Genomic DNA, 21,900 nt, shown 5'->3' with positions numbered 1-21,900 from the left:
GAGATTCTTACCTTTGCCTCGATTCGTCAATCTCGTCCAGATAATTTTATTTACAGGTTTTTTATGATAGCCACATTAGCAGCTAATTAGCATTTATTTCACTTTTGGGGGTAAATGCAGGCAAATCTATTGATAAATAACCTTGTCCTAGAGGGATTATGAACAGTTATCAAAACATCCCGCCAGGTTAAGCCTACACGAAACACAAACCTTATTTCAAGTGTCCTTATTTTAAGTGTTTCTAAAATCCCCTACGTTTGACCTCTAGGTTTTATAGTTATTATGACTCTGTAACGGCGTTCCTCCTCTTCATCCGAAAAGGAGTAGTGATTCGACCAAAATGCAGCGTTTGAATTCGACATAATATTTATTTACAAAACGGAAAAACACGACAACACTTTAACAAACTACAAAACAATAAACGATGTAGACAGACCTGGACGACGAACTTACATGAAACACGAAGAACGCATGAACAGGTAAACTGACAAACATAAAAGATCGGGAAAAAAACCGGGACAGTCCCGTGTGGCGCGACAAACACTGACACAGGAGACAACCACCCACCACAAACAGAGTGAAAACACCTACCAATCAGAGGAAATGAAAACCACCTGCCTCTAATTGAGAGCCATATCAGGTCACCCTTAAACCAACATAGAAACACATAACATTGACTACCCACCCAAACTCACGCCCTGACCGTCAAACACATACAAAATAACAGAAAACCGGTCAGGAACGTGACAGACTCATACTGTGGTACTCTATATAAGCCTTACCCTTTTCAAACACAAACAAAGAAAGGACTACTATGAAGATATCATCAATGGTCCTGCCCATGCTATCGCAGATTCCATTATTGCATGGATACAAAGATGAGACCTCTTTCCATCGCTGTTGGATTCCAGCCCATTCAAGTGTGGGAGGGAATTAAATTGTAGACCAAGTAGCCAAAATGTCTTTAAAGGCCCAATGCAGCTGTTTTATAGCAATATCAAGTCATTTCTGAGTAACAATGAAGTACCTTACTGTAATAGTTTTCCATTAAAATGGTCTAAAAGAAACAAAAGCAAGAATTTTGCTAGGACTGTCTGGGAGTGGTCTGAGTAGGGAAACTAGCTTAAATTGGCAGAGAGGTTTGGAACTTTCTTTGTTATTGGTATATTAACTTATTTACCTCCTGGTGATGTCACCAAGCAAGCTGAAACTCCACCCATGTGAAGTGTAGATTGTATTTTCAATCAGGAAATAACACAGATCAAATGTTTTCACACTTTTACAGCGTTCGTTTCATCAGCTGTTGTACAATATGATACAAAATGAACAAGAAAAACAACATTTTGACTGCACTGGGCCTTTAAACGAGGTATAGATCTAATTTATATGTTTTGCTTCATTGGGTAGCCTGCATCTACACAGGCAGCCCAATTCAGATTTTTTTCCCACTAATTTGTCTTTTGACTGATCACGTCAGATCTTTATCAGAGCTAATCAGATCGGTCAAAAGACCAATTAGTGAAAAAAATTGGAAAAAAATCGATTTCGAAGGCACTTGCTTGCAGTTCCTATCGCTTCCACTGGATGTCAACAGTCTTTAGAAATTGGTTGTTGTTTTTCCTTTGAGAAATGAAGAAGTAGGGCAGTTCAGAATGAGGGTAGAGTGAAGTGTACTGTTCTGGTTGTGGCGTGCGACCTGAATGCTCGCTCCCCTTTGTTTTTATGCACTATTGAACACAGTTTATTCCATCTTAAATTGGATTGATTATTTACGTTTAAAAATACCTCAAGTTGGATTAGGAAAGTTGTTGGAAATGTCTGGATCAAGTTTACAGGTCATTTATTCGATACTTTGTAGTCATGTTGCGCGAGTTGGAACCGGTGTATTTTCAGAATCAAACACGCCAAGTAAATGGACATTTTGGGGATATAACGACAGAATTAATTGAACAAAAAGACAATTTGTGATGTTTAATGGACATATTGGAGTGCCAACAGAAGAAGATCTTCAAAGGTAAGGCATGAATTATATGTTATTTCTGACTTTTGTGTTGTGCCTGGCGGGTTGAATTTTGATTTTCATGTGTATGTTTGATGGGGTGCTGTCCTCAGATAATAGCATGGTTTGCTTTTGCCGTAAAGCCTTTTTGAAATCTGACACTGTGGCTGGATTAGCAAGAAGTTTATCTTTAAACCAGTGTATAACACTTGTATGATTTATTAATTATTATTATGAGTATTTCTGTTTTTGAATTTGGCGCATTGCTATTTCACTGGGTGTTGTCAAATCAATCCCGTTAACGGGATTGGGCGTGAAGGGATCACTAAGAAGTTGCGCCTGGGACAGTGGGCCGGTGCCCCGGTTAGGCGGAGTTTGCACATTTTAAACCATTCCATTGGTCCTTAAGTGAAATCTCCACCAACCCGGGGCACAAAACGAACTGGCCCATTGTATACTGAACAAAAATATAAACGCAACATGCAACAATTTCAATGTTTTTAATGACTTACCGTTCAAATAAGGAAATCGGTCAATTGAGAGAAATTCATTAGGCTGTAATTTATGGGTTTTACATGACTGGTCAGGGGCGCAGCCATGGGTGGGCCTGGGAGGGCATAGGCCCACGTCACTGGGGGGCCAGGCCCAGCCAATCAGAGTGAGTTTTCCCCCACACAAGGGCTTTATTACTGACAGAAATACTCCTCAGTTTCATCAGCTGTCCTGGTGGCTGGTCTCAGACGATCCCCCAGGTGAAGAAGCCGGATGTGGAGGTCCTTGGTTGGCGTGGTCTGCGGTTGTGAGGCCGGTTGTACGTACTGCCAAATTTTCAAAAACAACATTGGAGAGGGCTTATTGTAAAGAAACAAACATAAAATTCTCTGGCAACAGCTCTGGTGGACATTCCTGCAGTCAGCATGCCAATTGCACGCTCCCTCAACTTGAGACATCTGTGGCATTGTGTTGTGTGACAAAACTGCACATTTTAGAGTGTCCTTTGATTGTCAATTATCATATTGTGATGATCATGCTGTTTAATCCCCTTCTTGATATGCCACACCTGCCAGGTGGATGGATAATTTCGGCAAAGGAGAAATGCTTACTAACAGGGATGTAAACAAATTTGTGCAAAATATTTCAGAGAAACACGCTTTTTGTGCGTTTGGAAATTTCTGGGATCTTTTACTCCAGCTCATGAAACATGAGAGTTTATAAACATGTTGAGTTTATATTTTTGTTTAGTGTACATTGAACTTGTGGTCCAGTGGAGGCTGCTGAGGGGAGGATGGTTCATAATAATGTCTGGAACGGAGCTAATGGAATGGCATCAAACACATGGAAACAATGTGTTTGATGTATTTGATACCATTCCACTTACTCTGCTCCAGCCATTACCACAAGCTCGTTCTCCCCAATTAAGGTGCCACCAACCTCCTGTGATCTGGTTGGCAAGCATGTAAATGGTTTGTGTCTGGAGTGCATGGTTAATGAAATGGTGAAGCACGTGCTGTTGTATTGTACGTGGAAGAAAGACAAAGATTGATAAGGGTCATTGAGGTTGGACAGGGGGGGTAGGAAGGGATTTGGGTGATGGGGGAGGGTTTGTTAGAAGTTAGTAGGGCTCTTTATTATTTTCTTAATAGTACAGGATTGGGTATTATTTCATTTTAATGTATGTTTTCTTTTTTCTAAAGGCTGTAACCTGTGATTGACCACACACTCCAGTACAGTAGGTGGCGGCATGCACCTATAACGTTTGTTTTCAGGCTGCAATAGTAGAAGAAGTTGTAGCGTGAAACTAACCAATAAGGCACGCACGCTAGACCGCAGTTTGGTTGCGCTTGCATGCAACATTTTAGCTACAGTAACATTTAATATTTTCAGGTAAATTCACCATATATTGTTGAAGTCTATAATTATTTGTTTCATTATTATTAGTATCTTGTAATAAAGTTACGATATTGTAATTAGACAGCTAGTGAATTAGTTTGACGGCTAGATTGCGTAAGGAAACGTTAGGTTCGTAACGTTAGCAGATAGCCTATTTTAAGCTAGCTAACTTTAGCCAGTACCGGTCTCTTTGCAGAGTCATAAACACACGCCTCCCTTGCGAGTAGCAAGCTATGTCTACTGTATTGCTAGTATTGAGATGCATTATGTGTAGCAAATAATGGGCTAACATGTAGCTAGATAGATTTCCAGATAGCCAGCTTGCTAACTAGCATTCTAAATTACAGAAATGGAGACGCCGCCAGGTGAGGCGCGCCAAAAGGCAGCAACATTGATATGGGTGGAACTAGCTAGTAGCGAACTTTAGTTAGCAAATGTACTTAGGTAAGTAGATGCATTCACTGGTGGGACCTCATTGTCTAGAATAGAGGAGCCACAATAAACTACTTATGGCTGTAATTTTATCCAGCGACCACCACATTTGATTGACATGACATCTGAGACTGAACTCAAACTATTGTGTTTTTGTTTTCTGTATGTAGGTGCAGAGTATGGAACCCTCAGAGCATCCAGAAACCTCTGGCTCTTTTCGGATGGCCAATGAGAATGTGCACCTAGACCTTCTATCAACACAGACTGACATGGACCTGTTTTCTGGGCATGCCGATATGGGCCTGCTGCCTGCTCAGACTGATGTAGACCTACTGTCTCCACAGAGTGATATGGACCTACAGACTGATATGGAGGTGACCTGCTCACAGGGAACAGAGGGACAAAGTGGGCAGCAGCAGAACCTTGATGAGCTGACAACCATTCTCACCCAATCTGAAAGAGAAAGGCAGAAAACTCAGGACAGCCTGAGCATCCTGGGGGACCCAGACTCATTGGAACTGTCCAAAGCCCAGGTGGAGGAGTTTTACAGCCGCACAGTCCTTCCCGGGCCCTCAGTCCTTCCCGGGCCCTCAGACCTTCCCGAACATTCAGGCCCATCTACAGGCCTCAGTCAGGATGAGCGGAGCGGGCAGGGCCACACAGAAGCCTTGCCAGAAATGGGCGCTGAGCCAGGGACAGACAGGCTGGAGGTCACAGAGGGAACTCAGACTGTAACTGGTACACCGATGCCGGAGACTGGAGAGGAGCGAATGGACATAGTACTAGAAGATCCCTCTGCAACTTCTCAAGATGACGTTGATCCAAATATGCCTTCTATAGTCAGCGTAGAGGGTTCACACTCTGAGGATGGTCCAGGCAAAGAGGAAGCCTTATCATTCTTTGGATTGGTGCCAAAGGTAGAAGACACAGGCACAGCAGAGAAAAAGAATGAGAGAGAACAACCAGTGAGGGGCGGTATGTCCCCACTATCATCCTGGGCCCAGCCATTGACACCAGGTGAAGGTATGTGTACTAGTAAGTAACTTTTGTTTGTAGGATCTTTCTCCTTCCTAGTACTTTATTAACTCTTGTCTCAATGTCACACACAGAAGTCTCAGTGCCACAGAAATAGTTGGAGAATTATAAAGTGAAATGTAAAACTTAATTTAGGTTACGTTACATGTTTTTTAGAAATAATTTGAAATCACTACTTCAAATAGCCATCACAGTTCACATACAGCTTGCATATCTATGTCATGAACAGCCTTTAGTTACTGTTGATTGTGTTTGTTTCAGCTGAGGAACAACCTGAAACTGAGGTCGCAATTGAGGATCCAAAAGTTTCTCAAAGTGGTCAAAATACTACGGTACAAAAACGACTTCCCATTCATTGCAGACATTTTCTTTAAAAGTAAGTGAATTAACCTTATTTACTCTGATTTATTGTAGGGGAGAAAGAGAGGCCGTCCTCGTCGTGGAGAAGTGAGGAAAAACATTACGTCTGGTGGAGGTTAAACATCACTACTTCACAAGCTGCTTATGTTTAGTCTCAATAACTCATTATGTATGACTATTTGTCTATTTATGATTATCATACTGCCCTAAATGCATTGTATCCTGCTGCAGACCAGCTAACAGACAGCGACTCTGACGATACAGCTGACGATCCGAGGGACACAGACTTTGACCCTGCACGGTCAGGCCTCCGACGCTCCCCCAGGTCCTCCCAAAGGAGCCAAAACACCCTGTCCCCCCGGCTCATTGCTCCCAAGCCGTCTTGCCCTGCCTCTACCCCTGGGTACACCCAGAGGTCTGGAGGACCCCCTCCACCCCGGCTGCCACCCCCTCGCCAGCCTACCAGAGTCCTCTGTGCCAACTGCAGTGGAATGCTGCAGAGCGGACAGACAGCCTACCAGCGCAGGGGTCAGCCTCAGCTCTTCTGCAGCTCCACCTGCCTTAACTCCTTTGGCAAGAAAGCCCCCAAGAAAAAGCCCTGTGCTTTCTGTAAAAGGTAAGCTTCTCAATAGATATTCAATGAATGTATTTTTAGCTTCTCTTTCCAGTAAGTACAGTGGATCCATAACCAATTTCTCATGTTTCACTGTAAAGTGTAAACCTTGTACATTGTTTTGATCTCAACAAAATGTCTCTTTTAGGGACATGGGGAATAGTAAAGACACCATGCTTGCACAGGTTGGCCAGTCACAATCCTTCCAAGAATTCTGCAACAACACTTGTCTTTCCATGTATGAGGCCCGGCTGGAGAAGGGTCCGAAACAGCCCCCCAAACCAAGTACCCCTGGCCAAAGATGCAGTGTGTGCAACCACATGCGTGAGGTACCAAAGCTTTGACCATAACATTTTGAATGATCTGCTCCCAGCCGATTGGCTTCATGTTGAACACATTAGTGGCAGGGAGTCTCAGTAAGAGGGAGCTCCAGTAGACAGTAGAATGATGATTTAACACAGGATGACTACACTTCCACAATGCCTTTGATTTGAAAATGCAGTAGGCTTTTTTTGTGTGTACATTATATTGAACCATACTTTATATTGAAGCTATTTTAAAGACTGCAGCTTCTACTCTTGCAACAATTTATTGAAAAGCTGGCACCAGCCTTACCTATTCTGGTTTGTTTCCCCCCACCATCTGTTAGTCATTTGTAAATTAGTACAATAAAATGTATTCAAAATAAGTAAGCACTTTTTAATGCCAAGCGCTGCAAAACCACACAATGATGTGATTATGGTATACATTCTTTAAAGTTGCCTTTTGTGTTAGAAATACTGGTTAGAGATCTGATCTGCACGCTTCAATCCGAGCTCAGTCTATCTAGGGCGGGCCACCAACCACCTGTGTTGATGTGAAGTATTTGTCAAACCATGGGCTTTTCCCAGAAGTGACAATAAAGAATGCCTAAACACATTTCACTGTCCTCGTGTTGATAATTTCACAATTGAATACCGACTTGTATGTTTCTAACTAGATGTACTGCATGCTGTGATTATAGGGGAGGAGGGAATTCTGTCATTTGTGCTGCTGTGGGTCTTTGTATGCTATGAGCATGCACCAGAATAAATCATAGCCAGCTACAAGATTTTGGGGTACTGATGTAAAGACCAAGGGAAGTGATATTTTAAGTTAGATTTGATTGAAATGATCTCTGAGCCTGTCCTACATTTCTTTCCTCTCCTGCCTCAGATCAACCATGAGGTAACCATGGGCAATGTGATTCACCTCATGTGCAGTGATGCCTGTTTCAACCGTTTCCGGGCCACCAAGGGCCTGAAGACCAGCTGCTGTGACGCCTGTGGCACCTACATCAACACCTTCACCTCCCGGCCTGAGTATCTACTGCATGAGGGCCAACAGAGGAGGTTCTGTAACTCCTCCTGTCTCAGACTCTATAAGATGGTGGGTGGAGGAATGTACTTTAGGCATATTTCTACCTGAAAATGATATGGTGTTGATCGCAATGGCTGCTGTGTTGTCTTTTGATTTCAGAAAAACACTAAGGTGCTCTCGTGCCAGTGGTGTAGGACTCTGTGTAAGATCTTTGACATGCTGTCTAAAGTGGATCAGTATGGGAACACCAAACACTTCTGTTCTTTGTGCTGTATTGCGTCACATAAAGTGAAAACTTCTGGGGACACAGGTACATTCTACTCTCCTTGGCTTGTTTACACAATCAGAATGGTGTGATGTCTGCCTGAATTAGTCTTCATTATTACTAATCTGCTTCTTTTCCAGTTCCCAGTGACTCTTGCAGTTTCTGCAAAAGAAGCCCCTCTGAACCGTACTACTGTAAAGCAAATGAGACCATTTACGTCTTCTGTAGCCCTAGCTGTTGGAGCACATTTCAGGTACCCTGAATAGAGTTGAGACAAAATAACAATCTACATATGCATCATCCAGTGTTTAGTCATGTCTACTCTAAGTATGTTTTTTGCATTAAAACATGTCTGCCAGATGCTTATACAACATTTTGTTATTTTATGTGGATTTGTTTTAAACGTACATTTTTTATGCCTCAGTTGTTCAATAAAAAAATCATTCAAAGGAGATTTTTGGTGAAGGATTCTGAAAGTGATTAAAAAAGGAACAGCTAATATTTACAGTGATGTACAGGCTTGGCCGTAGGTGCCTGTAAACAGAAAAATGCTAGTTAAAATGCATACCAAGCGGCTGCAGTGGGGCGCTCCGCCTCACTTCTGGAGCCCATTAAAATAAAAGCTCATCTTAAAGCGCTTTCATGTGGAGAAGGTCACCTTTTGAAAGCTTTCACCTTTATTCTACCTAAAAACCTATGAATTAGGGTTTGTTTTGTTCTTGCGAAACCTCTGAGCGATTCTTGAGTCTGTCTTTGATACTAGTCCTGTGATGTTGTTTTGTTTGCCTTGGCTAAAATGCTTTGCTGCTCATTTTCTTGTTTAATCCCCAATTTAACAAATATGCTCACTGCTTCTTCACAGCGCAACAGTCCCAATGGAGATCTCTACTTCAACTGTGTCTCCTGTCATAACATGTTCAATGGGAAACCAGTAATCTTAGATTGGCAGGTAATTCCTTGTACATACGTGTTTATTAATTTACTAGTCTCAACATTGTGGCAAAAATGTGTCTTACAGCTGGTTTAGTGAACACTTATTTTATCAAGACTACTCAAATAAAAAGTACATGCACCATTCTATTTCATTTGCTTTCAGGACTCAATATATCAGTTTTGCTGTAAGGAGTGCTGTGAGGACTACAAGCGCCTGAATGGTGTGGTTTCTGTGTGTGAGCACTGCAAGCAAGAGAAACCTCTGCATGAGAAGATGAAGTTCTCTGGGGTGGAGAAGGCGTTCTGCAGTGACGGTTAGGATAATGCATGCGTTTCTGTGTGCATTTTCAGATTTAATGGATTGTTGGTTTACATGGAAACACTTTCCTATGTGTCTAGGCAGAGACTTATAAGTGTTTTGTCTCTTTTTTTGTATCTTTTTTTTAACCAAGGTTGCATACTACTATACAAGCAAGACTTTGCTAAACAACTGGGCCTGTGCTGTATAACTTGTACATACTGTTCTCAGACCTGCTCACGGGCGGTCACAGAGGAACAGGATGGCAACACGTGGGACTTCTGCAGCGAAGATTGTAAAAGCAAATACTTCCTGTGGTCCCTGAAAGTATGTCTAATCAATCACAATGCTATATAACCGGCCCTGATAAGTTTTAGATACCTGCTTGTACACGGGCTGCATTCAGTTCACTCTCACTGTACATAGTACATTTGTATGTGATATTCTAGACTTGATATAGGAATGGTAGCTTCGGAATGCAAACTGGCAGAATATATTCATGCATGGGGAAAAATGAATCAGAAGAATATGCATGATATGCGATCAAATTGTGTGAGCGGTGTCCTCTTTTAACATGCTACGTGCTGTATGTATGGGTGTTCTGAGCCGTGTCTGTTCCTCTAGGAAGCAAAGTGCCATGCCTGCAAGCGTCAGGGGCAGCTCCTGGAGACCATCCACTGGAGGGGAGAGATCAAACACTATTGTGACGAGCCGTGCCTCCTGCTCTTCTACAGCCAACAGAACCAGCCCAACCTAGACACCAAGCAGGGCCCTGAGAGCCTGCTCAACAGTGCTACATGTACACATGCGCACACTATTTTTCATAAACTCAATCCATACATGGGAATGATTTTTATAAGTACACTTTGTAATTGTTTGGTGTTACAGTGAATGCCTTTGTGAAATTGTAAACATGTGTTCGTCTCAGTAATTGGCTATTAAAATTCTATATGTTTACTGGGCTTACAGGTAATTCCTCAGATTCTACGCCTCCCCCTGCTGCTACAAAGACAAGTGAAGTAAGTGTGCTTTTTGACTCGATGCTCCGAAGGGGGGGGGGGGGGTACCACCGAAAGATGACTAAATGCATTTAATCATGGCTTTCACCACCACACATTTTATTGTGCTTGGGGGAAAAAACATTGCTTAATTTCAGTCAAATCTGAGCGACCATTCCAATTCTGATATATATTTTTTTATGTTTCTGTTATTTTAGGCCACAGAAAGAGTACTGACAAGGACTGTAGCCAAGCCTGCTCCTCCCGTCACTCCACCTATCTCCCAAAGGAACAAATCCTCCATGTGTAAACCCATGATGACTACTACCGGTGTCACATGTAAACCTGAGATGAAGTCCCAGAGTTCCCAGACAGGTAATGGTTAATGTAAACCCATGTCTCTCTCTATGGGACTCACTGATTTAATCTTATACTGTATAGTATTATACTATTTATACAATATATCCCTATTCATGTATTAAGAGCATTTTTTGTTAAATCAGGCCTACAACAATTATAATTAGCAATGGCAAAAACATAACTTCATGGTTTTCATAAATTGTTTGTCTGTTTCAGATGATTTCTTGCAGTCTCCACCTGCGATGTTGCCAGTCCCTGTGCCTGTGTTTGTTCCTGTGCCTTTGAATATGTACTGTCAATACACTCCCATAACAATGGCCCTGCCTCTGCCGGTGAGTTGGTTTTGTCTAGGTCCTGTTGAGTATTGTGCAAAATTGACTCTAGGGTTATCGTCATTCATTTAGAGTCTAGACAAGAGTAACTCTTAGTATCCACCCAGATTTGTTCTATATGGATGCCTGCACACTAGTGCTGAGTGATTTTTGAGGTCGGTTCAGTTTCTGTTTGATTATTAACATAATCACGGGTTTCAATTATTATAATTTTAAATACATTAAATGCACTATGCATTGTTTTTGTTGAGTGCTATAACACAATAAATAAAACAATTAAGTCCCATGATGGTAGTGACTGCCCATTACTGAGTATCACCAATTAACAATTTATTCACATTATTTTAATAACATATTTCAGTTGTGTATATTAGTTTTATTTGATGACCTTATTTTTATATCTCATCTCTCTAGAGCTGCTGCCTATGCTGTCTGACAATCACTATTTAAGTAGTTCTTCAAAGTAAATTACTTTTATGACTGCTGAATACCAACTATCAATCACTTAGATAATGTATGTTCACATTGAGATACCTCATGAAGCAACTGCTCTCGGGCGCCCATTCTTCTCTCTTTTACGTAGCAGGCACAAAAGAGAAACAGACCGGCCAAGTAGGCGCGTAATGGATTATGGTCAATGTAGTTAATTACAACATTTTCTGCGCTAAACTATGCAGAATATTGGCCTGTTGGAAACTACAACTCCCTACTGCATTGCACAGTTTGGGCTTGGATCTGATTTATCTCTAGAGGAAGTGTGAACAGAGCTCACGCACAAAAAATAACTAAATGGAATTCTAATAATTTAATTGAGTCGGCCAATTAGTTGTTTAAAAAACAAAAAATAAATGCAATTTCGGTTAATAGCTCAGCAATAGTGGATAGTTCTCTAGAGTGACTGCCCTATTTGTCTGCTTATTGTTTTGCTTCTTATTCTCTTAGCTCCCAGTCCCTATGTTCCTACCTGTCACACTGGATCATATCGATAAGCTTGTGGAATATATAAAAGAGCTGAAACTCCAGATCCCGTCTGATCCACTGGAGGCTGACATTCTGGCCATGGCAGACATGATAGCAGAGGAGAGTAAAGGCAAGGGCTCCTCTGATCTGTCTGGTAATGCTCCTGCACTTACTCTTCTTAGTCAACTCGCTATTGCTGTTCTATATACAATTGTGACTTTATGATTGTGTTTATCTTTAGATCTGGACAGTGAACAGAAAGCAGGCCCGTTGCTGAGGGACTACAGCTTATTTGAGTCTTCATCCCAAGATGACATCCTCTCCATGGCTGTCAATATGGATGATGTGCTGACTGAGCCAGGTCAAGACCCAGTAGATGAGCTCACCAAAGGCAGGTTCAACCTTCATGATATGAAAGGTGTAATTTGCCTTGCAGTCTGCGATGTGTAAACTTTCACTGTAATTTCACACATACTCTCAACAACGGGATGTCTGAGATATATATTTTGTCATTTAATTTGTGCTCTTTAGCTTCCCTGGACCTGAACCCCAATGTTGATTTTCTCTTTGACTGTGGGATGCCGCCACATGCTACTTCACCAGAACAGAGCTCCAACGTCGCTGTTCAGAAGGTATAATTAAACACAGCCTCAAACAGCAGTGCATTCTGTTTGCTTTGACTGCCCCGTAGGCAGGACTTTGATTATCCTCTCCCTAATTGACAAACCTTTAGTTTTGGCAGTCTTTTATAGACCTAACTTTGACTGTAATTTTGTATTGCATTAAATAGTGTCAGAAAATAGTTGACTCTCGACTTATATGAGAGAGACAGAGGAATCACATGGTATGCTGGAAATCTGAAAATAGCTGGCATAAACATGACAAATGACTTGGTGTCAGACTTACCAGAGACCAGAGGTCATGTTCTACATTCTTAGACAGGTGCAACAGGGTCCCAAAGGTGAAATGGTTGTTGAAAAGCAAATCTATCCCTGGCGGCAGGCAGGCAGGCATGATCCCAAACACGCGGCTCATGTAACAGTCACCAAACCTGCAAGATGGACTGCTTACCAATGGACAGTGTCTTCGGAAATTATTTGACATATTTACTGACTTACTGTTTCTTGAGTTTTGGTGGTCTCTTAGGCCAGACAACGTCTTAATGATCTTTGCAAATGTTGAAGAATTTGTTTAGTACAGTTTATTAGGGACACCACCCCGTTCACACATGGTTCGCTCCTACAGATAGTGAGTCACGTGGCCGTGGCTTAATTAAGTAGGCATTGAGGCATTCAGTTAGTGTTCGATTGAAAACGAGTGACCAAAGCGGCTTTTTGCGTGGTATGATCATCGGAGCCAGGCGCGCAGGTTCCAGTGTCTCAGAAAAGGCCGGCCTCCTGAGCTTTTCACGCACGGCAGTGTATAGGGTTTACCGAGAATGGCGCGCCAAACAAAAAACATCCAGTCAGTGGCGGTCCTGTGTGTGAAAACAGCTCGTTGATGAGAGGTTGAAGGAGAATGGCTAGAATGGTGCAAGCTAACAGGTGGGCCACAAACAGGCAAATAACGGCGCAGTACAACAGTGGTGTGCAGAACGGCATCTCTGAACGCACAACTCGTCAATCCTTGTCATGATGGGCTATTGCAACAGATGACAACACAGGGTTCCACTCCTATCAGCTAAAAACAAGAAATGGCGGCTCCAGTGGGCACATGATCACCAACACTGGACAATTGAGTGGAAAAACATAGCCTGGTCAGACCAATCCCGACACCTGAAACCCCACCTCTTTAAGGAATACCTAGGATAGGATAAAGTAATCCTTCTGACCCCCCCCCTTAAAAGATTTAGATGCACTATTGTAAAGTGGCTGTTCCACTGGATGTCATAAGGTGAATGCACCAATTTGTAAGTCGCTCTGGATAAGAGCGTCTGCTAAATGACTTAAATGTAAATGGTGTCATGCTGCTTACGACAAATCTGACTGCCATCAGTATGACACCAGAAAATGGGATTGGTCTGACCAGGCTATGTTTTTCCACTCAACTGTCCAGTGTTGGTGATCATGTGCCCAGGCAGGATGGAGCCCATGGACTCAAGGGTACAGGCTGGTTGTGTAATGGTATGAGGAATGTTTTCTTGGCACACGTTAGGTCTCTTGATGCCAATTGTTCAACGTTTCCACGCCCCGAAGAATTCAGACTGTTATGGAGGAAAAGCGGTGTCTGACCCAATACTAAATGAGTGTACCTAATAAACTGGACTCTGAATGTATGTAATAATGCACTCTGAAGAAAATATAAATAACTACAGTAATTATCCCATAACGGGTCATAGCACTGTTATGTCTAATATAGGCTTTATGTCACAGGGTCCCAAGCGTCAGGCCATGCCAGAGATGACCTTACATGATCCCCTGGACAGTCAGCCTCTTGGTGCTGGCTTGAACAGCTCCCTTGGGGTCAAAGCCTGGAGGTCATGGTCCCAGAGCAAGCGCTCAGACGCTGATGACAGAAAACGTAAGACTTTTCAGCTGTAGTCTGAAAGCTGAGTTAATCGATACCTCTTAACTGGTAGATAGCTATTTGATGGCTCTCCTATGAGTTTGATTGATCTCCTATGAATAAAATGGGCAGTAACGTTTCAATGTAATCCTGACAATGGCACCTTTTTAAATGTTTCTCCTATACAGAGAAACCATTAGACCTTCTGTTGTGTAGTCCTGAGGAACTGAACCATGGCCTGTCACAGTTTGTCCAAGACATTGTTCATCCCAGAGGACCGTGCTACAAGCCTGACAGCATATTTTACCTATGTCTTGGTGTTCAACAGGTCAGTCCCAATGTTTCAGTCAGGTAGTTAATCTATGCAACCTGTCTAAGAATACCCTTATTCAAATCTTAAGTAATTACATTTTTTAGAAAAGGGGATTGTTTAGCAATGTCAATTTTGATATACATTGTGTTCAACCAACACATTTGTTCACAATTGTCTTGCCTATTTTCCAGTATCTCCTCGAAAACAACCGGATGGTGAATATATTCACAGACCAGTTATATGTCACCTTTGCCCAGGAGCTGAATAAGATTGTCAACAAATGGCTGCCATCTAACGGTGGGTTCATAATAACATTTATTTTTCACACATTATGTACGTGCTGTATTTGGGGTGTATGTAATGTATTTGTGTGTGTGTGGGGGATGCAGGTGGTCTCGTGTCTCGTGTCCTGGAGGAGCACCTGTGGGAATGTAAACAGCTGGGTGTGTACTCACCCTTCGTCCTGCTCAACACCCTCATGTTCTTCAACACCAAGTCCTTTGGCCTAACCACCGTGGAGCAGCACCTCCAGCTCTCCTTTGCTACAGTCACACGCCAGGCCAAGAGGAGGTCTACACCACATGGCATGGTCAAGTCATCTAGTGTCTGCTACCACCCCAAATCACATCACAAGAGAACCAGCAAAGGTGAGAGAGTTTACAATTACAGTGTGGTTTCTGTGTATTGTTTTGGTATAAGAAGCCTAGTGAATGAGAAGTGTCAGTATGCTTCGTAGCCCATTGAAAGATAGGCTAGTTGTCATTCCCAGTAACCGTTGAGACATCGAGTTCCTTTGGACCGTGACCCCAATCTGGGAGGAAGCAGGTCACCTATCTTGAGTTGTGCCACCTTTCTGCTGAATTCCAAGGGGCTGACCAGGGCTAGGGTATGGAGGTATTTTACACAAACTGCAACTAGCTCAAATGTCATTTTTGAGTACACATGTATAGTTTAGAGTTATGAAGTCCAGTTGAGTGGTAAGAATGTTGGCTTTTTTCCAAAACATCCTCAATGTACTGTACATATAATTTGGATATATTCCTGACCAATGTGTGGTAGACTCATTTGCTTTTATCTGCTGAGGAATGATATGGGATGACATTTTGTCTTAAAGTAACTCTTAGAGCCTGGGTTGTTCTTATCCTTATCACTAAAGTGTGTTTTTAAAGTGCAATTAGATGATGGGTAATTTCTGTAGGGAGAGACCACCACTCCTTAACATGGTGCTGCTGACCACAGAGCTTCCACTGAAGCTAAATGAGTAAAAACAGTTGAACTGTTAAAACCCTCTGTATTGCATTGGTTTCCACCAATCAAATAACATGCTGCTAATGAGTTGGACTGCCTGGAAGATAACACTGCAATATCTGTGAAATTGGCCTGGTGCCAGTTGTTTATTTAAAACATATAGGCTAGCCTAGACCCACACCTCTATCCTCCTCAGTGTTTTTATGTTTACTGGCATGTTCTGACTGAAACATAGGTTTATTTTGAACTCGGCCAGACCATCATTCTCTGCATATCAGTGTCACTAGCTAGATTCCTCAGTGGCTTTGTAGGTCAGTTTGAAATTGATACGTTTGGCACTACTTTTGCGGTTTTATGCTGATGGACAAAATACTAATTAAAAAAAGCTTTTAGTTACATTCTGTCACCTGTTGACAGTTTGTTCTATGGGTGCTTGTCTTAAATATTACAAATATGTGAGGCAGCTGTTGATGTAGGAGAAGGATGTTGCTCTCTCCCCCCCGGTTGGTTCAGTCATGCTGCTATTTTCAGTGTGTCTGACAGCTATTTATACCACAGAATGGAGTTCTTTTGAAGAGCTGCTCTCAGCATAGGAGGTGTACGATGGTATCTCAGAACACTGTGGTATGTGTCTTAGAACACTGTTTGCCAAGGGAAAACCAGGAATCTTAAAGTAGCTGTGGAGCAACTCAGTCGTGCAACATGATACTAGAGAATCTGACTGAATGTCTCTAACGTGTTTTAGATGTAGCTGCACAATAAATAAAGTCCATAATAAAGTAAAGTCCATACATCAACGTTGAATATATCATGTGTGTTTCTGACAAATTCATGACATCAAAGTACCCTGGTCTTTGTAGGAAAGACCTTGTCCAGTGCAAAATAATATTCCTTTTATTAACAATTTTTATAAGTATGACAATGACATGGTTTTATAAAAAACAAAGTTATTTTCATCAGAAACCTCAACACTGATCCCCGTAACTGTCCGGCCATCCTCTTCATCAGTTTAACATAGCCCTAACTGTAACTGAAGCCAATTGTTAAACTAGAGGCCCAGGGGTCAGACAGGGAAGTGAGCCTGTACTCTGTTCTGTTCACACAGAGGTCGGCTTGGGAAAGAGGAAACGGGATGAGGCTTCTGAGCTGGAGCAACAAGAGAACCGGATGAACCCTCTCAGATGCCCCGTCAAATTCTTTGAGTTTTACCTCTCCAAATGGTAAGCAATGTGGACTGTCCAGGTATGCAAAGCAGGGTTTAAAATGCCAGTTAAAGGCCTTGGACTGTCTCTGGCTGTCAAAGATTTGGAATTTGTTTGATTCATTGACTCCAGTGTTCCCCCTAAGCTGCGGGTGGCCGCGCACCACCTCCAGGACTGCCGTGCAGAAGAAATGAGACTGTGATTGAATCAACATTATATGCAACAAACCCCAAAAATCTAATTTTGCAAGATTGAGTCTGACTTTGTAGGCAGAGCCAGAGCGCAAAGGAGTAAAATTATATTGCGGGTTAGCCCACGAGTGTTTTTTCAATAACCCGGGAGTGAATGCGCTTTTTAGATCAGAGCTGTGTATGTGCGCATTTCTTGATATTATTTGCAAGTTAGCGAGTTATTAGCCCAGTTCTAGATAAGTATAGGTCAGCACAAAACGTGTAGGCTTAGGCTATACTTCAAGCTGTCTTTGAAAAACCAGTCATGTCAAAAAGCTTGTCATAATTAGTGACAGTGTTTTATTTTGAGACAGGCTTGAATATGCAAATAATCCATTTGTCTAATTCTCTGTATGGTAGTAATAATGAATTGTATTTTGTAAAGTGGTTTCTTGCATCATACTATGCAGTTTAGTCACCTATTTGGCCCATGGTGTTACAGACCAAGTCAAAAATCAGTAATGTCAAGCCCTTCATAATATACTCTTTTGTCTCATGAAATGTATGCCTGCATTGAACATCACATATAGGCTACTATATTGTAGAAATCAAAAGCTATTTCCATGTGAAAATATGGGATCTGTGCCATTGGATTTGTTAGTAGGCCTACATTATGATCAAATAGCCACAATAGCCTATTGGCTACTGTAAGTGGTACAGCCTCAGTTTTTATTTGACCTTCTTTTCAATGACGACCTAGGAACAGTGCCGTGTTCAAGGGCAGAACGACAGATTTTTACCTTGTCAGCTCGGGGATTCGATCTTGCAACCTTCCGGTAACTAGTCCAACGCTCTAACCACTAGGCTACCTGCTGCCTCAGTGTTCACTGTAAACGTGCCGGAAGTTGCACAAAATTCTCACAACATTCAAGTTTCCGCTCACAAGACCTAAAATTTGCTCGGTGCCCCAAAACGTTAGAGGTAACATTGATTGGAATGAATAAATAAAACAGTACAGTTTTCTTTTTTAGATTCACATATAGTGTCTGTCTTTGTGTTCTTACAGCTCTGATGGTGTGCGGAGCAGCTGCAGTGCATTCTACCTGCAGCCGGAGGGCACATGTATGGCCGAGAGTTCTCGCTGGTACTCTGACATCCCCATGGACAAGGGCAGGCTGGGAATTATGCTCAACAGGATCCTGGCTGTCAAGGATGTCTATGATGAGCACCCAGCACAGGAAGACATGGACTGACAGCCGCACTGATAGATTGCACAACAAGTTTATATAGTGTACATTGCTGACATGGAAGCCGCTAGCACAAGGGATGACAAGCATAACTACAATGCATTTTTGTTCCATGTTTTTTTTCCTATATCACCCCTACACATAGTTCAGTGAGCATTTCCCCACATAGAATTACCATTATACACTGAGTGCACAAAACATTAGGAACAACTTCCTAATATTGAGTTGCACCCCTCCCCCCACCTTCGTCCCCAGAACCGCCTCAAATTGCCTGGGCATGGACTACAAGGTGTCGAAAGCGTTCCACAGGGATGCTGGCCCATGTTGACTCCAATGCTTCCCACAGTTGTCAAGTTGGCTGGATGTCTTTGGCTTGTGAACCATTCTTGGTACACACGGGAAACTGTTGAGTGTGTAAAAACCCAGCAGCGTTGCAGTTCTTGACACTCTCAAATCGGTTGGCCTGGCACGTGCTACCATAACCTGTTCTAAGGCACTTCAATCTTTTGTCTTGCCCATTCACCACCAGAATGGCACTGTCTCAAGGCTTACAAACCCTTCTTTAACCTGTCTCCTCCCCTTCATCTACACTGATTGAAGTGGATTTTACAGGTGAAATCTATATGGGATCATAGCTCCTGGTCAGTCTATTTTATGGAAAGAACAGGTGTTCCTAATGTTTTGTACAATTAGTGTATGTACAGAAACTTGATAGCACTGTAGTATACCACCATCAGTTCAGGTAATCTATTTTGAATGCTCAAGTACATTGGGCACTGTCAACGACAACTAGTTGAGACTTCATGTCTGTTGTTCGTATTGAAACTCATACATTTGTTTTTTTATGAAGTGTACAGAACAGCTGTATTATAGAAGTACCATAGTTCACAAATCCATTTAATTGACACTGCATTTCACCCCCTACGCCAGCCTCACTGGAGTTTGTTTCATTCAAAAGCTTAATGTTCAGATAGTGATGATATTTACGTGTTCGTTATTTAGCAGGCGCTCTTATCTAGAGTGGCTTTACAGTAGTGAGTGCATACGTTCGTCTTACTTTTTTTGTACTGGTCCCCGGTGGGAATCGAACCCACAACCCTGGTGTTGCAAGCGTCATATTCTACCAACTGAGCCACACAGGACCCTATATAAGCAATCATTTTCAACTTAAACACTTTAAATCTGTGTTTACCATGTGGCCAGTGAGGGGAAAACCATTTATTGCTGCCAGATGTTCACATGTACAGTATCGAGAAGCTCATAGTAATGGCAGACTTTTTACTTCATAGCTAATGTGTATACACTACATGTCCAAAAGTATGTGAATACCCCTTCAAATTTGAGTATTGGGCTATTTCAGCCATACTCGTTGCTGACCGGTGTATAAAATTGAGCACACAGCCATGCAATCTCCATAGACAAACTTTGACTGTAGAATGGCCTTACCGAAGAGCTCCGTGACTTTCAACATGACACTGTCATAGGATGCCAGCTTTCCATCAAGTCAGTTTGTCAAATTTATGCCCTGCTAGAGGTCAGCTGTAAGTGCTGTTATTGTGAAGTGAAAACATCTAGGCGCAGCAACGACTCAGCCGCGAAGTGGTAGGCCACACAAGCTCACAGAACAGGACCACCAAGTGCTGAAGCATGTAAAAAATTGTCTGTCCTAGCCTCCCGGGTGGGCAGTGGTCTAAGGCACTGCATCGAAGTGTGCCAACAGAGACTGGGTTCGAGACCAGGCTCTGTTGCAGCCGGCCGCGACCGGGAGGTCCATGGGGCGACGCACAATTGGCCTAGCGTCATCCGGGTTAGGGAGGGTTTGGCTGGTAGGGATACTTGTCTCATCACAGCACTAGCGACTCCTGTGGCGGGCCGGGCACAGTGCACGCTGACCAGGTCGCTAGGTTACAGTGTTTCCTCCGACACATTGGTGCGGCTGGCTTCCGGGTTGGATGCGCGCTGTGTTAAGAAGCAGTGCGGTTGGGTTGTGTTTCGGAGGACGCATGGCTCTCGACCTTCGTCTCTCCCGAGCCCGTACGGGAGTTGTAGAGATAAGACAAGACAGTAACTACTAACAATTTGATACCACGAAATTGGGGAGAGAAAAAAAATTGTTTGTCCTCTGTTGCAACACTCCCTACCAAGTTCCTAACTGCCTCTAGAAGCAACTTCAGCACAATAACTGTTTGTCAGTAGCTTCATGAAATGGGTTTCCATGGCCAAGCAGCTGCACACAAGCCTAAGATCACCATCCGCAATACTGAGCGTCGGCTGGAGTGATGTAAAGCTCTCTGATGGACAAATCTGGGTCTGGTGGATGCCTCGAACGCTCCCTGAATGCATAGTACTAACTGTAAACTTTAGTGGAGGAGTAATAATGGTCTGAGGCTGTTTTTCGTGGTTCGGAATGGGCCCCTTAGTTCCAGTGAAGGGAAATCTTAATGCTACAACATACAATGACGTTCTAGACGATTCTGTGCTTCCAACTTTGTGGCAGATGCCGACTGCGAGCCAGGCCTAATCGCCCAACGTCAGTGCCCGACCTCACTAATGCTCTTGTGGCTGAATGGAAGCAAGTCCCTGCAGTAATGTTCCAGCATCTAGTGGAAAGCCTTCCCGGAAGAGTGCACATACTTTTGGACATGTAGTGTATATTGCCCCTCATTTAATAATTTATTATTGTAACAATCATAACCATTCATTAAACAAAATAAGCTTAACATCGTGATGGAATGGTTTTTTATTTACTTTATTTTAATCCTGCTTAGATTGTTTTTAATTGACAAAATAGTATGTTTTAATGCATTTTCAGTCCTGAATGTCTTGAGAAAAGTTGAATATGTACTATAATGTTTATTTTCTGTCTTTTTCTAATTAAAGGATGCATATAGAATTGAGAATGTCTTGTACAAATTCTATCATAAAAATACAGTTCATTATTCATGGTTGTAAAATCAATGAAATGCGTTCTGTATCTTAGACACATGTAAACTCTTTCTGGTATGTGGTCTGCCAAAGGATTACGCAGTGATATGAAACAGACAAGCATTTGCTTTGTCATTATTTCCAGTCAGAATAATCTGCATATTAAGGGTTCATAAAACAACTTGCCTTGAACACTTTGAAATATTATACTCTACATGGTAAATGTTTGGGAGATGGTGGGAGAGAAACCTCCAACTGTTGGTATTTTTATACCCTAATTAATTAATGAAGCTTTGGAGTTCGTTTGTCCTCTCTGCATGCAGACTCCCTGGCAAACCTCTCCAGATAGAGATATGGCACTTGTCCAGGGAGTACCCTTTACCTCGTACTTGGGTCTTGTCTGCTGGCCACGGGATTGCTCTGTACAGTAACGTAACTACTAACATTGGCCCACCTCTGCTTGTAGCACTGCACATC

The 21,900-nt window shown here is 42.4% G+C and overlaps 1 protein-coding gene across 5 annotated transcripts; it reads left to right on the top strand.

Annotated features, from left to right (window-relative positions):
• The first annotated feature begins 3,620 nt into the window (after positions 1-3,620).
• Positions 3,621-21,398, top strand: LOC129868624 (zinc finger MYM-type protein 3-like). Of its 5 annotated transcripts, XM_055942761.1 has the most exons (26): positions 3,622-3,883; positions 4,237-4,333; positions 4,492-5,356; positions 5,618-5,688; positions 5,771-5,831; positions 5,948-6,332; positions 6,478-6,658; positions 7,524-7,736; positions 7,827-7,977; positions 8,073-8,185; positions 8,795-8,881; positions 9,029-9,179; positions 9,318-9,490; positions 9,788-9,962; positions 10,133-10,182; positions 10,380-10,536; positions 10,738-10,853; positions 11,796-11,967; positions 12,055-12,204; positions 12,345-12,445; positions 14,186-14,333; positions 14,507-14,646; positions 14,823-14,928; positions 15,021-15,278; positions 16,985-17,099; positions 18,318-21,398. In XM_055942761.1, the coding sequence occupies exons 3-26, from the start codon at positions 4,501-4,503 to the stop codon at positions 18,502-18,504; spliced, it is 4,317 nt and encodes a 1,438-aa protein (XP_055798736.1). In that variant the 5' UTR covers positions 3,622-3,883; positions 4,237-4,333; positions 4,492-4,500; the 3' UTR covers positions 18,505-21,398. The 5 variants fall into 5 exon arrangements, with proteins under 5 accessions (XP_055798738.1, XP_055798736.1, XP_055798739.1 ...); XM_055942763.1 differs by lacking the exon at positions 4,237-4,333 and having other exon boundaries at positions 3,621-3,883; positions 11,796-11,943; XM_055942764.1 differs by lacking the exon at positions 4,237-4,333 and having other exon boundaries at positions 4,492-5,344; positions 11,796-11,943.
• Positions 21,399-21,900: the final 502 nt, after the last annotated feature.

This window comes from Salvelinus fontinalis, chromosome 13 (genome assembly GCF_029448725.1).
Source record: "Salvelinus fontinalis isolate EN_2023a chromosome 13, ASM2944872v1, whole genome shotgun sequence".
Lineage (NCBI taxonomy): Eukaryota > Metazoa > Chordata > Actinopteri > Salmoniformes > Salmonidae > Salvelinus > Salvelinus fontinalis.
Note: the sequence above shows the minus strand (reverse complement) of the source record. Positions and strands in the feature narration are given on the sequence as shown.

What these genes read in the sequence shown, in the direction of transcription:
- LOC129868624 (XM_055942761.1), top strand. Translation starts at nt 4,501, where the DNA reads ATGGAACCCTCAGAGCATCCAGAAACCTCTGGCTCTTTTCGGATGGCC. An exon ending in AAACATTACGTCTGGTGGAG is followed by an intron (nt 5,832 to 5,947) that starts GTTAAACATCAC and finishes ATCCTGCTGCAG; the next exon opens with ACCAGCTAACAGACAGCGAC. An exon ending in AGACGCTGATGACAGAAAAC is followed by an intron (nt 14,334 to 14,506) that starts GTAAGACTTTTC and finishes TCTCCTATACAG; the next exon opens with AGAAACCATTAGACCTTCTG.